This window comes from Heptranchias perlo, chromosome 9, assembly GCF_035084215.1.
Source record: "Heptranchias perlo isolate sHepPer1 chromosome 9, sHepPer1.hap1, whole genome shotgun sequence".
Classification (NCBI taxonomy): domain Eukaryota; kingdom Metazoa; phylum Chordata; class Chondrichthyes; order Hexanchiformes; family Hexanchidae; genus Heptranchias; species Heptranchias perlo.
In genome coordinates this window covers 81,908,631-81,926,256 of record NC_090333.1, presented here as the reverse complement: position 1 = coordinate 81,926,256, position 17,626 = coordinate 81,908,631, and the positions used below count along the sequence as shown (strand labels likewise).

Here is a 17,626-nt window from a genome sequence, read left to right as displayed (position 1 = left end):
AGGGGTGTTACCAGGGGGTCCCCATCGATCGAGGTCTCTGCTCAGTTCAGGTTCTACGCACCAAGTACTCGGGTGAAGCCAAATTCAGCCCAGAGAGTGGTGTGAACTGAGCATTTATCGGGGTGTGCCGGATTAACCAGGTCAGCGGAGATGTGATGCTCGCGGCTGGTTACAGTGTGAACAGTCACCGTGCTCAGCACAATCCAGTAACGCTGCATTAACATGTATAGTTCACATAGCAGAGCATCGAAATCACCAATCAATAAATGAAAGGGAAAGACACCACAAGACACTTTTCACACACAACTCTTCTAAAAAAAAAAAAAAAAAAAAATTTCCAAAATTACAATGAACATCGCTTTTGCACGGCCCATTTCACAATGATTATTCCCCCCAAGGGTACTGACTCGGGTTACAAACCCATGGGTGCTGGGGGTACAGACTCATGGGTTCTGGGAGCTACAACACGGGTTGATGCAGAGTAAAGCTCCCTCTACACTGTCGCAACAATGTGTCACAACCCCAGTAGAGTGCCTCCTACTCCACAAGTGAGGCACTGTCCCATGTCCTCCATTGACCACATGGTCTGTAAGGTTTCCAACTTTCTGAATAATGCCCAGTGATGTGTTGCCCCAAATGCGAGCAAAGAGGAGACTTTCATGCCTTGGGGGCCTGAACTCAAATCCAGATCCCAGCAGTGTATCACACCGCATCTTACAGTCCCTGCCCCTCGCCCATAGAGTTTTGCTTTTTTTAAAAAAAAGTGCATCTATGAATAGCCAGAAGAGGAAGCAGAGGAGTATAACCGTGCATCATTTATTTACACACCAGATTGTGGACATGGAAATCAGAAGACATAAAGTAACCTTGTAAAGAAAGATAGACTTGTATTTCTATATTGCCTTTCAAGACCACAGGACGTCTCAAAGCGCTTTACAATCAATTAAGTACTTTTTGACGTGTAGTCACTGTTGTAATGTAGGAAATACGGCAGCCAATTTGCGCACAGCAAGATCCCACAAACAGCAATGAGATAATGACCATCTAATCTAGTTAAGTGTTTTTGTTTGAAGGATAAATATAGGCCAAGACACCAGAAGAACTCCTCTGCTCTTCTTCGAAATAGTGCCATGGGATCTTTTACTTTACAGACAGGACTTCAATTTGAGGTCTCATCCGAAAGACAGCATCTCCGATAGTGCAGCACACCCTCAGTACTGCACTGGAGTGTTAGCCTGGCTTGATTGCTCAAGTCACTGGAGTGGGACTCGAACCCACAACCCTCTGAATCAGAGGTGAGAGTGCTACCCACTGAGCCACAGTATAAAAGGCCAGCGTGTGGAAATTAGCCACGACTGAGCTCGAGAATTATTAACACAAGGACCCCCCCCTCCCACACCGAAAAGAGTAAACTGGTTGAGGGTGAGTTTTGGTCAGGGTTAAAAGCCACAAGTGTTCAGAGCGGCAGGCTACATTCTCAATCCTGTGACCGCGGCAAACTCTCTGCCTGAAAAATGTGCAAAGCAGCCTGGGGAATCTGGTCTAGTCCACTGCGAGCATTACCGGCAGAATCTGCTGCTCACCCCTCCCCGCCAAAACGTCAACCATCAAAGCTCCACAGGCTGCAAGAATCTCCGGACAGCAGATGCTGCAGTCCCATGAAGCCATCAGCGATTACCAAACCGCAAGACCTCTGTGCAATCACCCTCTAGCCCCAACTACAACCTTCTGAAGTGAACCTCCCGACCCAAAGGTGATTAGAACTGCTCAACATCACGTCTGTCGTGGGTTTTGGACCAGAGTAAAACATTTTTCGATGATTTAAATTTTCCAGCTATTGCAACTGCCCTAAAGCCATTTATTTTTAAATTAAACACCTGAATATATCTCCTGATAATACCGTATTGGAAAAATTAAAACGTTTCATCTGGTAAAAAGGGAAAAATAACAAAGGAACAGCAGTAGGCCATTCAGCCCCTCGAGCCTGTTCCTCCATTCAATCAGATCACGGCCGATCTGTATCTTAACTCCATTTACCCGCCTTTATTCCGCAACCCTGAATACCCTTACAGAACAAAGATCCATCAATCTCAGTTTTGAAATTTTCAATTGACCCCCAGCCTCAACAGCCTTTATGGGGAGAGAGTTCCAGATTTCCACTCCCCTTTGAGTGAAGAAGTGCTTCCTGACATCACCCCTGAACGGCCTAGCTCTAATTTTAAGGTTATGTTCCCTTGTTCTGGACTCCCCCACCAGAGGAAATAGTTTCTATCTACCCTATCAAATCCTTTAATTGTCTTAAACACCTCATTTAGATCACCCCTTAATCTCCCTCAAATTAATTACTGCGCCCTCAAATTCCCCCACCAACTCCCATTATCGCCCCTCTTTTCTGGAGATGCTGGGTGCCCATGGTTATTTTCAATGGGTTTCAATGGATTTTCAATGGATTTTCACTCAGATCATGGCTGATCTTCTACCTGAACTCCACTTTCCTGCTCTATCCCCATATCCCTTGATTCCCCTAGTGTCCAAAAATCTATCGATCTCTGTCTTGAATATACTCAACGACTCAGCATCCACAGCCCTCTGGGGTAGAGAATTCCAAAGATTCACAACTCTAAGTGAAGAAATTCCTCCTCATCTCAGTCCTAAAGGCCTACCCCTTATCCTGAGACTACATACCCTAGTTCTAGACTCTCCAGCCAGGGGAAAACAGCCTCTCAGCGTCTGCCCCCAAAGTCCAGGGGCACGCAGGCAAATTTCAGCACCCCTGCCACTGCACTGAGATAAGCACAAATCAAGGATTGAGCGTCCTAGTCTGCAGGGTTCAGTTACACACTAGGCAACGAGGTGCACCACGGGTGGATTTTTTTTTGGGGTGGTGGGGGGGGGGGGGGGAGGGGCAGAGTTTTAGTGCAGATTGTTGCAAGTGGCAGGAAAAGGAAGCCCTTGGGTCTACAAACACAAACTGGAAACATGAAAAGGAAAATAAGGATTCTTCAAGTGGCATTCACCGGCAGTGGAATTACTTTGGCTGCTACTCCCCCACAGGAAGAGGAGACCATGACATCGTGAGACTGTGACAGCAGAAAAATCGTGGCGCATTGCTGTCAGTGCAAAATCAAAGTACACAGTGTAGACGACAGACACACACACACACACTCACATATACACACACACTAAAATATAACAGCAAGGTTGCCTTAACAGTGCCAACTGTAGTGTAGAGTTTTGTGTACATTCTAAAGGTTTACTCCCTTGGAAATACTCTGCGTTAACCTTTTGTATTCTGATGGACTGGAGAGGAGCTGTTTTAAAAAGGGAGACACTACATTAGAAATGCCTGCGGTCTAACTTTACTTGGGTGGGAGAGGAGGAAGGTAGAACAAATATAAACAGAGTCGGTTGAGGATGGTGAAGAGTAACCATTTGAAAATTAACTATCTGCTCAGGTTATGCTTGAAATGCAATGACCACAGAATAATCCATCTGCACATTTTGGGGATCCCCCCCCCCCAAGCAATTTACTTGGCCTCCTCTAGCTCATCGCACCTCTGCTTTTAAAGCCAAATCGGAACCCTGTTGCTGATCTTTAATTGAAGGGGGGGGGTGGGTGGGGTGTAGTACATTTGAGCAAGATCAGCTCGTGCCAACACAGATGAAGAACTCCACCCTCCGAAAGAAATGGGCTTTCAAAATGTACAGAGGTGTTTTTGGTGGGACGGTTAAATGCCAGTCGTTCCAAGCCTGAGTTGGTCTGCTGCTCATTACCCACTCAGCCTGCGTATGGCGAGAACAAGCGGGAATGTGTCAGCCTTGGTGCAAGTGTGAGATCGTTGCTAGTTTGCCAGCCGTGTAGCCAGAAACAGTCAAAGCTGCTCACTTCTGACTGCATGATTCCAAGTGTTAATGGGCTGTACCACACTGGTCAGACTCACTGCCTTAACTGGCTACCAGCAAGTTAAAAAGGGGGAATTATGTATTTTATTCCCTCAAGGCACTAAAAAAGGTTGATCTGAAATGCATCTTTTTTTTAAAAATATATAATTTGTAAAATAGGTTTTGGAGGATAATTTGAAATGGGTTCTCTTCCCAAGGGGAAGTTAGGGGTTTTCAGAAGCTTTGTGTTCTTCACTGTGGGAGCTGTGAATCCCTGCTCCCTATGAATAAACTGGACATTGCCATTCACCACATGTCACACCTAAAGCCTGTTAGTATGGAGGCCGGTCCAAACTTAATTATGGCTCCCCCTCCCCTCTGCTCAAGGAGCTGGGAGGGGGTTACTGTTCCACAGAGGGCAACCCTCAGTTACTCTGCCAGGTGCAAGCTGAGGCAGCGAGCGGCGGCAGGCTATTCGACAGTGGAAGGCACCGCAGCCTAGCCCGATCCTGCACGCACCTCACGCCCACACACACGCACCACCTGGATAGCAATCAGGAGCAGGAGCCTAGTCTGATAATTCCCCATTCCTTAGCCCTGGGGCACCGAGACCAATTATAAGGGCCTCAACTGCAGCCTTTAGGAACATAGGAACAGGAGTAGGCCTTGGCTGAGGTTAGCTGACTGGGCACAGACCAGGGGTCGAACCTGCGGGCCTTCTGGTCTGCAGGGCCCAGCACTGTACCGGGCAGCTTCCTTTACCTATCCGCCCCATCAAGGGAGCCTTACAGGAGAAATTTGAACCGTTTAAAAAAGACAGAAACATTCTTCCTCAAGAACGAGAAAAACAACACATTCCCCCCCCCCACCTTGTCGAGGGGCGGGGCTCTTTGTGTGACCTTTGACATCCGTTGCTCACGTGGTCCTGCTTAAACACTTCCCCGTTTCTGTGAATGGACGATTGAACAAAAAAAAAGCAAAATAAATTCTGCGGTAACTCTGCAGTTGGAAAATGCAATGGGCAGAGTTAGGAGGACACGTTCGCTGGAGAAACACTTCACACTCAGCAACAGAAAGCCCACAGCCTGGCCTGGCCTGGCCTGGCCCGGCCCGATCGACTGATGGAAAGCATGCACCACAGAATGGAAAAGCTGTTCTTTTGTTTTTCCTCTTTCCGCCCCCTCCTCCTTTCTTCCTCTCTCTGACGCAAACAGTTCAGATCCGACTGTACAGATTTAGATAATGAAGAATAATATCAGCACCACAATCAGGATGATCAGCAGAATGATGATTCCACACCACTGGCGCCGATCTAAGGGAGGAAAGGAAATGGCATTGTGTGTTTTTTTTAAAAAAGAAGAACGCATTATTATTTTCTTCACAACCTCTTTGCGCACCTTCAAGAGGGAGCTGGACTGGGGCAAAGATTGATAAAGAAAGCAAGTGTCTTTACAGATAACACATGGTCCATGTGATCTCCTGGACTGGTTTCAATCACCTGAGGGGGTCAGAGAAAAATTTTCCAGAGTTTTTTTTTCCACTTATTGGCCCTGCATGAGAGCAGCCTGTGTCAACCCTCCAGAGTCGGCAGGAAGCCCGTTAAGGTCCTGCGTGCTGTGGTCGACTTTGCCCTCAGGTGACACTTCACCGATGGTGCACTTTCACTGAGGGCTGAAAGAGTTGGGTTAGCTCCAATAAAAAGACTTGAATTTATATAGGGCCTTTCATGACCTCAGGACGTCCCAAAGCCCTTTACAGCCAATGAAGTACTTCAGTAATGTAGGAAATGCGGCAGCCAATTTGCGCACAGCAAGCTCCCACAAACAACAATGTGATAAGTGACCAGTCTGTTTGAGGGATAAATATTGGCCAGGACACCGGGAGAACTCTGGAGTGAGAGCTTCACACAGGGAAAAAAAAAAAATTGACTTTGGAAGCTTTTTTTCATTTTCCTTGTACATCCATCCAAGGGCAGACGGTGCCTCGGTTTAACATCCCACCTGAAAGACAGTGAAAGCGCAGCACTCTCTCAGTACCTTACTGGAGTGTCAGCCTGGATTATGTGCTCAAGTCTCTGGAGCGGGACTTGAACCCACGACCTTCTGACTCAGAGGCAGAGAGTGCTGCCCACTGAGCCACGGCTGACAATGGCGATCCACCTTACCCACAGTGCTCTGCAAGAGTGAAGCTGCTCTATAACCTGCACCGGTCTCACTTTTGCCGAAGGAGGGTGGAATAAGCTCTGTCTACATTGGAGTAAAAGTGACCGCCTCTCAACCGGGAGAGGTCGCAGGAGCAAAAATAACAAAGGAACAGTAGTAGGCCATTCAGCCCCTCGAGCCTGTTCCACCATTCAATCAGATCATGGCAGATCTATAATACCCTTACCTAATAAAAATCTATCAATCTCAGTTTTGAAATTTTCATTTGACCCCCCCCCCCAGCCTCAACAGCATTTTGGGGGAGAGAGTTCCAGATTTCCACTACCCTTTGTGTGAAGAAGTGCTTCCTGACATCACCCCTGAACGGCCTGGCTCTAATTTTATTATGTTCCCTTGTTACGGACTCCCTCATCAGAGGTAATAGTTTCTCCTATTTACCCTATTAAATCCTTTAATCATCTTAAGCACCTCAATTAGGTCACCCCTTAATCTTCAATACTCAAGGGAATACAAGCCCAGTTGAGATAGGAGATTGACACATGTGGCCTGTACGAAGCACTGAGGACCAGTAGCCTGGGAAGGCACACAATGGCTCTCAGTTGGGGAAACACTATGTGGAGGTATAAAGTTCAGGCAGTGGGACTGTGCATAGAAAGAGCTAAATGAAATAGTGACAATAAACAGCTGTAAGAAATGACAGAGGCGAGAGTGAGATGGTAAGGTCTTGTGAAGTCTCGCCAACACAATTATGAAAGCTTGTACTAACTGACAGTACAAACACAGGCTGTGGTACTAGACCCTTACTATAGTGTTTATACTGACAGTACAAACACAGGCTGTGGTACTAGACCCTTATTATAGTGCTTATACTGAGTACAAACACAAGGCTGTGGTACTAGAACCTTATAGTGCTTATACTGAGTACAAACACAGGCTGTGGTACTAGACCCTTATTATAGTGTTTATACGGAGTACAAACACCGGCTGTAGTACTAATCCCTCACTGTATTGTTTATACTGACAGTACAAACACAGGCTGTGGTACTAGACCCTTACTATAGTATTTATACTGAGTACAAACACAGGCTGTAGTACTAGACCCTTACTATAGTGTTTATACTGACAGTACAAACACAGGCTGTAGTACTAGACCCTAACTATAGTGTTTATACTGACAGTACAAACACAGGCTGTGGTACTAGACCCTTACTATAGTGTTTATACTGACAGTACAAACACAGGCTGTAGTACTAAACCCTTACTGTATTGTTTATACTGACAGTACAAACACAGGCTGTAGTACTAGACCCTTACTATAGTGTTTATACTGAGTACAAACACAGGCTGTAGTACTGGACCCTTACTATAGTGTTTATACTGACAGTACAAACACAGGCTGTAGTACTAAACCCTTACTGTATTGTTTATACTGACAGTACAAACACAGGCTGTAGTACTAGACCCTTACTATAGCGTTTATACTGACAGTACAAACACAGGCTGTAGTACTAGACCCTTACTATAGTGTTTATACTGAGTACAAACACAGGCTGTGGTACTAGACCCTTATTATAGTGTTTATACTGAGTACAAACACAGGCTGTAGTACTAGACCCTTATTATAGTGTTTATACAGAGTACAAACACCGGCTGCAGTACTAAACCCTTACTGTATTCTTTATACAGAGTACAAACACAGGCTGTAGTACTAGACCCTTACTATAGTGTTTATACTGAGTACAAACACCGGCTGTAGTACTAGACCCTTACTATAGTGTTTATACTGACAGTACAAACACAGGCTGTAGTACTAGACCCTTATTATAGTGTTTATACAGAGTACAAACACCGGCTGCAGTACTAAACCCTTACTGTATTCTTTATACAGAGTACAAACACAGGCTGTAGTACTAGACCCTTACTATAGTGTTTATACTGAGTACAAACACTAGGCTGTGGTACTAGAACCTTATTATAGTGCTTATACTGAGTACAAACACAGGCTGTAGTACTAATCCCTCACTGTATTGTTTATACTGACAGTACAAACACAGGCTGTGGTACTAGACCCTTACTATAGTATTTATACTGAGTACAAACACCGGCTGTAGTACTAGACCCTTACTATAGTGTTTATACTGACAGTACAAACACAGGCTGTGGGACTAGACCCTTACTATAGTGTTTATACTGACAGTACAAACACAGGCTGTAGTACTAAACCCTTACTGTATTGTTTATACTGACAGTACAAACACAGGCTGTAGTACTAGACCCTTACTATAGTGTTTATACTGAGTACAAACACAGGCTGTGGTACTAGACCCTTATTATAGTGTTTATACTGAGCACAAACACCGGCTGTGGTACTAGACCCTTATTATAGTGCTTATACTGAGTACAAACAGCAGCTGTAGTACTAGACCCTTATTATAGTGTTTATACTGACAGTACAAACACAGGCTGTAGTACTAGACCCTTACTATAGTGTTTATACTGAGTACAAACACAGGCTGTAGTACTAGACCCTTACGATAGTGTTTATAGGGAGTAGAAACACAGGCTGTAGTACTAGACCCTTACTATAGTGTTCGTACTGACAGTACAAACACAGGCTGTAGTACTAGACCCTTACTATAGTGTTTATACGGAGTACAAACACCGGCTGTAGTACTAGACCCTTACTATAGTGTTTATACTGACAGTACAAACACAGGCTGTAGTACTAGACCCTTATTATAGTGTTTATACAGAGTACAAACACCGGCTGCAGTACTAAACCCTTACTGTATTCTTTATGCAGAGTACAAACACCGGCTGCAGTACTAAACCCTTACTGTATTGTTTATCCTGACAGTACAAACACAGGCTGTAGTACTAGATCCTTACTATAGTGTTTATACTGAGTACAAACACCGGCTGTAGTACTAGACCCTTACTAAAGTGTTTATACTGACCGTACAAACACAGGCTGTATACTAGACCCTTACTGTAATGTTTATACTGACAGTACAAACACAGGCTGCAGTACTAGACCCTTACTATAGTGTTTATACAGAGTACAAACACAGGCTGTGGTACTAGACCCTTACTATAGTGTTTATACTGAGTACAAGCACAGGCTGTAGTACTGGACCCTTACTATAGTGTTTATACTGAGTACAAACACAGGCTGTAGTACTGGACCCTTACTATAGTGTTTATACTGAGTACAAACACAGGCAATACTACTGGACCCTTACTATAGTGTTTGTACTGACAGTACAAACTCAGGCTGTGGTACTAGACCCTTATTATAGTGCATATACTGAGTACAAACACCGGCTGTAGTACTAGACCCTTACTGAAGTGTTTATACTGAGTACAAACACAGGCTGTAGTACTAGACCCTTACTGAAGTGTTTATACTGAGTACAAACACAGGCTGTAGTACTAGACCCTTACTATAGTGTTTATAGGGAGGAGAAACACAGGCTGTAGTATGAGACCCTTATTATAGTGTTTATACGGAGTACAAACACAGGCTGTGGTACTAGACCCTTATTATAGTGTTTATACAGAGTACAAACACCGGCTGTAGTACTAGACCCTTACTATAGTGTTTATACTGACAGTACAAACACAGGCAATACTACTAGACCCTTACTATAGTGTTTGTACCGACAGTACAAACTCAGGCTGTGGTACTAGACCCTTATTATAGTGTTTATACAGAGTACAAACACCGGCTGTAGTACTAAACCCTTACTGTATTGTTTATACTGAGTACAAACACAGGCTGTGGTACTAGACCCTTACTGTTGTGTTTGTACTGACAGTACAAACGCAGACTGTAGTACTAGACCCTTACTATAGTGATTATACAGAGTACAAACACAGGCTGCAGTACTAGACCCTTAATATAGTGTTTATACTGAGTACAAACACAGGCTGTAGTACTGGACCCTTAATATAGTGTTTATACTGACAGTACAAACACCGGCTGTAGTATTAGACCCTTACTATAGTGTTTATACTGAGCACAAACACAGGCTGTAGTACTAGACCCTTACTATAGTGTTCGTACTGACAGTACAAACACAGGCTGTGGTACTAGACCCTTACTGTTGTGTTTGTACTGACAGTACAAACGCAGGCTGTGGTACTAGACCCTTACTATAGTGTTTGTACCGACAGTACAAACTCAGGCTGTGGTACTAGACCCTTATTATAGTGTTTATACAGAGTACAAACACAGGCAATACTACTAGACCCTTACTATAGTGTTTGTACTGACAGTACAAACTCAGGCTGTGGTACTAGACCCTTATTATAGTGCATATACTGAGTACAAACACCGGCTGTAGTACTAGACCCTTACTATAGTGTTTATAGGGAGGAGAAACACAGGCTGTAGTATGAGACCCTTATTATAGTGTTTATACGGAGTACAAACACAGGCTGTGGTACTAGACCCTTATTATAGTGTTTATACAGAGTACAAACACCGGCTGTAGTACTAAACCCTTACTGTATTGTTTATACTGAGTACAAACACAGGCTGTGGTACTAGACCCTTACTGTTGTGTTTGTACTGACAGTACAAACGCAGACTGTAGTACTAGACCCTTACTATAGTGATTATACAGAGTACAAACACAGGCTGCAGTACTAGACCCTTAATATAGTGTTTATACTGAGTACAAACACAGGCTGTAGTACTGGACCCTTAATATAGTGTTTATACTGACAGTACAAACACCGGCTGTAGTATTAGACCCTTACTATAGTGTTTATACTGAGCACAAACACAGGCTGTAGTACTAGACCCTTACTATAGTGTTCGTACTGACAGTACAAACACAGGCTGTGGTACTAGACCCTTACTATAGTGATTATACAGAGTACAAACACAGGCTGCAGTACTAGACCCTTAATATAGTGTTTATACTGAGTACAAACACCGGCTGTCGTACTCGACCCTTATTATAGTGTTTATACTGACAGTACAAACACAGGCTGTAGTACTAGACCCTTACTATAGTGTTTATACTGAGTACAAACAGAGGCTGTGGTACTGGACCCTTATTATAGTGTTTATACTGACAGTACAAACACCGGCTGTAGTATTAGACCCTTACTATAGTGTTTATACTGAGCACAAACACAGGCTGTAGTACTAGACCCTTACGATAGTGTATATAGGGAGTAGAAACACAGGCTGTAGTACTAGACCCTTACTATAGTGTTCGTACTGACAGTACAAACACAGGCTGTAGTACTAGACACTTATTATAGTGTTTATACTGACAGTACAAACACAGGCTGTTGTACTAGACCCTTATTATAGTGTTTATACGGAGTACAAACACAGGCTGTAGTACTAGACCCTTACTATAGTGTTTATACTATTGCCAGCAGTCCTTCATTGCTTTGTCCAAGTGACCATTCTTCACTTCACTGGCTAACAGCAGGCAGTGCAGCCACGGATGTTGCAGATAGAGCGCTATCCCCTGCTCATACAATGCACAGGTGCAACTTTCCAGCAGGACTCGCCAGTAATCAGGAGCGGAAACCCCAGCTGGCGATTCCCAGATAGCAATCAAACCCTGTGACATCACCACACCATCTGGTGCCTTTTGAACGATCGTTCAAGCAAAACATTCAAACAAAATAAAACAGAATAACGTAACCGGAAGGACATAAGTAATAGGAGCAGGGGTAGGCCATACGGCCCCTCGAGCCTGCTCCGCCATTCAATCAGATCATGGCTAATCTTCAACCTCAACTCCATTTTCCTGCCCAATCCCCATATCACTTGATTCCCCTGGAGCCCAAAAATCTATCTCTCTCAGCCTTGAATATACTCAACGACTGAGCATCCACAGCCCTCTGGGGTAGAGAATTCCAAAGATTCACAACCCTCTGAGTGAAGAAATTCTTCCTCACCTTGGTCTCAAATGGCCAAACCCTTATCCTGTAATTAAACCCTGTGGTTCTGCATTGGCCGGGAATTGAACCCGGCTCTCTCCCGTGTCGCAGGAGAGAATTCCGCCCCTGAACCACCAGTACATGCTAATAATTCTTGATCACTCTTCATCACAAGGGCTTAGGACCACAAAGCCTGTGCTTGTACGGTCAGTTCATACATCTTGCAGTTATTTCACCACTTGCTGCAAGTTTCTCAGACAAAGATTTAACCCATCCTGTGAGTGAGTCAGTGACCAACCAGAAAGCAAACCACACACGCCCGTGTCACTTCCTGGAAAGTCCCCCCCCCTCACACTTCCTGTTCCATCCCACAGCTTCCTGCCAAGCTGTGGTTCAGTTCTCTGAATCAAAACTAGTACCATAAATGGGGATTTCCAACCTGCTGCCCACTCCTTGTTTCTGAGCGGGACACTGTGCAGCAACACTCCACCATCAGAAGCCTGAGCCAGCCCAGACAAACAGAAAAAAACTGCATTAATTGTGACTCAGTCAATCTCATTAACACTGGCTTCTCACAACAAACAAGCAAACCAGTTTGCTTTTTTTCCCCACTTGTTGGGTTTAAATACAGCAGTTCGTTAGCATACCCCGATAACGAACACTGCATAAATTACTGGTCTCTGAGAAGTAGTTTTAATTGAAGGGCACCGCTATTTCTTTCTCAGCAATAACCACCATTCCTGATAGGATTTTATTTCTCCATTTCGATTTTCTTCCCTCCTCTCGTGAAGGCATCAAATCCAGAGGGTCGGCAGCCCTTCCTCATCTACAACAACAACTTGCATTTATATAGCGCCTTTAACACAGTCAAACGTCGCAAGGTCCTTCACAGGAGCGTAATCAGGTAAATTTGACTATGAGCCACATGAGGAGATATTAGGACAAGTGACCATAAGCATGGTTAAAGAGGTAGGTTTTAAGGAACATCTGAAAGGAGGAGAGAGAGGTCGGGAGGTTTAGGGAGGGAATTCCAGAGCTTAGGGCCCAGGCAGCTGAAGGCACAGCTGCTAATGGTGGAGCGATAGAAATCGGGGGTGCGCAAAAGGCCAGAATTGGAGAACGCAGAGATCTTGGAGGGTTGTCGGGCTGGAGAAGGTTACAGAGATAGGGAGGGGCGAGTGCTGGCAGGCTATTCTCATATGGAGGACATCACAGACAATGTGGTCCTCATCTGATGTCGACGTGTGTATTGTTCAGGGGGAAATCGCTGGATAGCGAAGAGCAGAGGAACCCTGGCTGATTTCCCTTGTACCCCACCCCACCCACCCTCCCTAGTCCAGGGCAGCCAAGTGTCTCAACAGCCGAGGCCAGCTGACCCTCTTTGGGTCCTCCAATTCTCTCCCCCTAGCCCCACCCTCACCAGTGACGATCCAGTACGTCACTCTTCACGTGGAGCCGGCACAAACCGTGCACCAGGGAGGCCACGGGCACCGAGCCTGCTCCCACCCTCGCCCAATGGTCATGCGTGCAATTCTTCGCACGGGTCACTGGATATCAAACGGGAGGGCAATCGTTTCCCTCTCCAGCCCCAGGACATGGACAGAATGCAGGTTATTGTTACATCGAGTCTACGGCACAGAAACAGATCATTCGGTGTTTTTGCTCCATACGAGCCTCCTCTCTCCCTACTTCATCTGACCCTATCAGGATATCCTTCTATTTCTTTCTCCCTCATGTGTTTATCTAGTTTCCCCGTAAATGCATCTATGCTCATCACCTCAACTACTCCTTGTGGTAGTGAGTTCCACATTCTAACTACTCTCTGGGTAAAGAAGTTTCTCCTGAATTCCTTATTGGGTTTATTAGTGACTATATTGTATTTATGATCTCCAGTTTTGTAGTAAAAACCCAAGTGGTTCAATAACTAGGGAAGGAAACCTGCCGTCCTTACCCAGTCTGGCCTGTATGTGACTTCGGTCCCACACCAATGTGGTTGACTCTTAACTGCCCTCTAAAGTGGCCTAGCAAGACACTCAATTGAACCTCTATAAGGACTGCAGCGGTTCAAGAAGGCGGCCCACCATCACCACCTTCTCAGGGCAACAGGGGATGGGCAATAAATGCCAATGGCTGTGCTGGATGTCAGTAAAGGCTGCAGCTAGTACAAGCTGGCACTTTCCATTCACAGGAAAGTAAGTCTCTCAACCTGAGGCAAGGGGAAAAGACAAGGTAAACAAAAGTAAGAAACAGCTAATAAAGGTGGGGGAGGGGGGTGGGGGGATGCAAAAGATGAATAAAGTACTTCACACGCTGGGCAGAGATGCTCGCCATTCTGCTTTACTGAAAACCTGACGACAATTTGTGTGTGTGCAATATTGCACCACAAAAGAACGTCCCAGGATTGAGATCTCTGGCTGCATTGACTGGACTCAGTTGGGGTGGTGTTGAAAGCCTTTCTAAGTGGCCTCCTCATCCTTGGGCTAGGGAAGGGATCTTAAATTCTGCCAGGGCTCTCTCTCCCGAATGCTCCCCAGGGACTCCTGCGAGTGTGTTGATGCTGACGGAGGACAGGACTAGGGCGTGCTGTGGCAAACAGCCTGCCAACACTCACAATCCAGAAGCAGAAATAAATAATGGCCACATGTATGGGGCACTTGATGCCCATGAAACAGGACCCCAGCAAAGAGGCAACAACTTCAAGAGATCCTCAGGGGAAAAAATTCCTGGTCCATCCAGCTCAGCATAACATGAGTCTGCCAACTCAGCCATTGGAGGAACTTGCACTGATTTTTACAATGAGACACCCGAGGCGTTTCCTTAACTGCATATTGGCAGCAGTGTAAACCAATGGAGGCAGCCTTCATGGCTGGACTCTGGGTAAATACTCTTCTTTGCAGTTTTAAGGATCGTGTTAACAAGATAACTTCACCGCGGCTAAATTCACAGCATCAGTTGCAGGCAGGATTGGACCTTTGGTCCATCTATCCACCTATCCCTTGGTGCATTTCTAATAACCCTGAATCCCATTTGTTGACAAGAACCCATCTAATTCCTTGTTTATTAAGGTTTCCTGTTCCACCACCCGTGCTGTTCCACATACTTACTGCTGTTCTGCTATACCATTTACACCTCCTCTGGACTCATCTTTTGTTTCTATACTTGTCTCATTATTACCTCCTTTTGTCTCACGCAATCATCCTTTTTGTCGTTGAATCACTCCTGCCCTCTACCCTGTCACAGACCTTCCCCACCACCACCCCGGCTCTGTATTTGCTTAAAAGCTGTTCCTCTCTAACATCGTCCAGTTCTGACGAAAGGTCATTGACCTTTGCATTTTGGAAGGATGAGGAGGGGCATGGAACGTACAGCACAGAAACAGGCCACTCGGCCAAACAGGTCCAAGCCGGTGTTTATGCTCCACACGAGCCTCCTCCCTCCCTACTTTATCTCACCCTATCAGCATATCCTTCTACTCCTTTCTCCCCCAGCTTCCCCTTAAATGCATCTATGCTATTCGCCTCAACTACTCCTTGTGGTAGTGAGTTCCACATTCTCACCACTCTCTGGGTAAAGAAGTTTCTCCTGAATTCCCTTTTGGATTTATTTGTGACTATTAAAATACACTCGTGGACATAATCCATTCATGAGTGTCCTTTTCAAGTTTTTAAGTTGCTCGTCAACTTGTAAAATCCAGCGAATCATGGATCAGGGGACAAGCCACGCTGTAAAAACAATGTCATTGCAAGCAGAATTCATCAAGTGGTGGAGAGACTGAAAAATTAAAATAACAACTACCTTTGAGATAATAAAACCATTAAAATAAAATATAAAAGTTATTAAATGTAACGGCTCAGATATTTAACCCCAACACAAATAACAAAATTAAGAATCCATAAAAAGACTTAAAATGTGGAGAGTGAGTTGGATAGTGAGTCTTGAAATCCTCATCGCGAAAGTTTTAAAATGTTCAATTCCGAGGAATTTCATTAACTGATTATTTTGGGTGAGCCATTTTCCTTTAGCACCCATTACAAAACCAAAAAAATCTGATATTTTTGGCACCAGTCATGTCCTTGATCTTGGGTGCTAGCAATCGATATTTGTTGGACTTTTCTGTCCAGGCTAAATCAAGGGATTTGTTGTTGTGGTCTTCGAAGCGAACAGTGACATCAACAACCGCTATGTTATCGTCCTTATGGAATATGATATCTGGTTTCCAATGTTTGCCGTCGTCGGTATGTAATCTGGGTTCGATATATGCAACCCATCCGTAACTTGTAATCTTGTCTTTCATTGATCAAGGATTACATTGTGACGTTTAATCCTCCCATTTTTAACGTTTAAACAATTGCCCTAAATGTGAGAGACTGTCTCCTTAACCAGCGAACATCTTCCACATAGTTTAATTGCCTTAAGATTTCACAAAGTGAGTATCTTGTAGGCAAAAATAAACTGAGAATGCTGCAGACCGAATTTATTACTTAACCAGTTATTTTGATAGTAGACTATTCTAGAACCCTGAAACTAGTCCACTTATGATACTCTAGACTCCATGTGCCGTAAATATTAGGTTCACACTTCTTTCTTCTCTGAAGTTGTAAGGGATTTACTTCCCGAAGATGATTTTCTATATCGGCGATAATGAAGGAATTACCTAACTTAGAAGAATATGTAACGATCTCCTGTAATACTTTATAGTGCTCCACACTTTCAATATTGTCATGATTGATTTGGCCGCAGAACTGAAAGGATGCTTTTAAAATTGGATCTGGTGATTTTTCAAAGGCTATTAATTTCCTCACCACAGCAGAGGGAATCTGGGTCCAAGCTTTTGTAAGCAAAGATCACCATCTCTGTTCTATCCGTAGAGGAGTCCGGCACAGATAAGGTTGGGAAGATGTAAGATCATCTTCACAGTTTTCGTGATTATATTATCCATCTTGATCAGGAGATTCTGCGATACCTCCTCGAGTGTTAAATGAAAATAAAAACGAGGTATCATGTAAGTTTTTAAAATACAGAAATTTTGGTTTTAATTTAGTTTTCTTCAAATTCACAATCCAATCCTGAAGCTTGACCAACCAATTGTCCTCAGATATTCCAGCCCAGGGGTTAACACAGGTGCAGAGGTATTTCTCTACACTACCAGGTTCAATGAAGTTGAGATCAGTGCCAGTAATCCTCCATTGTTTGAGGTTTTCTTGATATTAAATCGATAATCCAATTTTCTTGCAGAACGATTTGATGATCTTTAAATTGGCCTCCATTCCTTTGTACAAATCGCTCAAAAAGGTGATATCATAAGCAAAGGCGAGGGCACTACATGTTATCTGACCGTTCGCTGACTACTTCACACCAGAACCCTCATTTTTAAAGTGTACATAGTAGAGGATCAATCGCAATATTGAAGAGGTGGGGGGGGGGGGGGGGGGGGGAACAAGGGATGCCTTTGTTTAACCTCTTTCTTAATTATTATAGCATCTGTTTTGCCAATCGCACTTTCAATAACTGTGGTATTGTCAGTGTAAAGACTATCAATCAATTTAATAAAGTTCTTCCCGATTCCCATTCTTGCCAGGGATTTCAATATTAGTTTACGGCCAACAAAATCGAAGGCCTTTGCCAAATCAACAAACACTACAGCGAGATTTTTGCTTTTGTATTTAGAGCCC

The 17,626-nt window shown here is 44.3% G+C and overlaps 1 protein-coding gene across 1 annotated transcript in view; it reads right to left on the bottom strand.

Annotated features, from left to right (window-relative positions):
- Window positions 1-800: 800 nt before the first annotated feature.
- Window positions 801-17,626, bottom strand: part of stx6 (syntaxin 6) — a 40,441-nt gene continuing 23,615 nt past the window's right edge. The window contains exon 8 of the mRNA XM_067990813.1: window positions 801-5,194. Within this exon, the coding sequence (XP_067846914.1) occupies window positions 5,118-5,194 (77 nt within the window). The 3' untranslated portion in view covers window positions 801-5,117. The remainder of the gene's footprint in view (window positions 5,195-17,626) is intronic.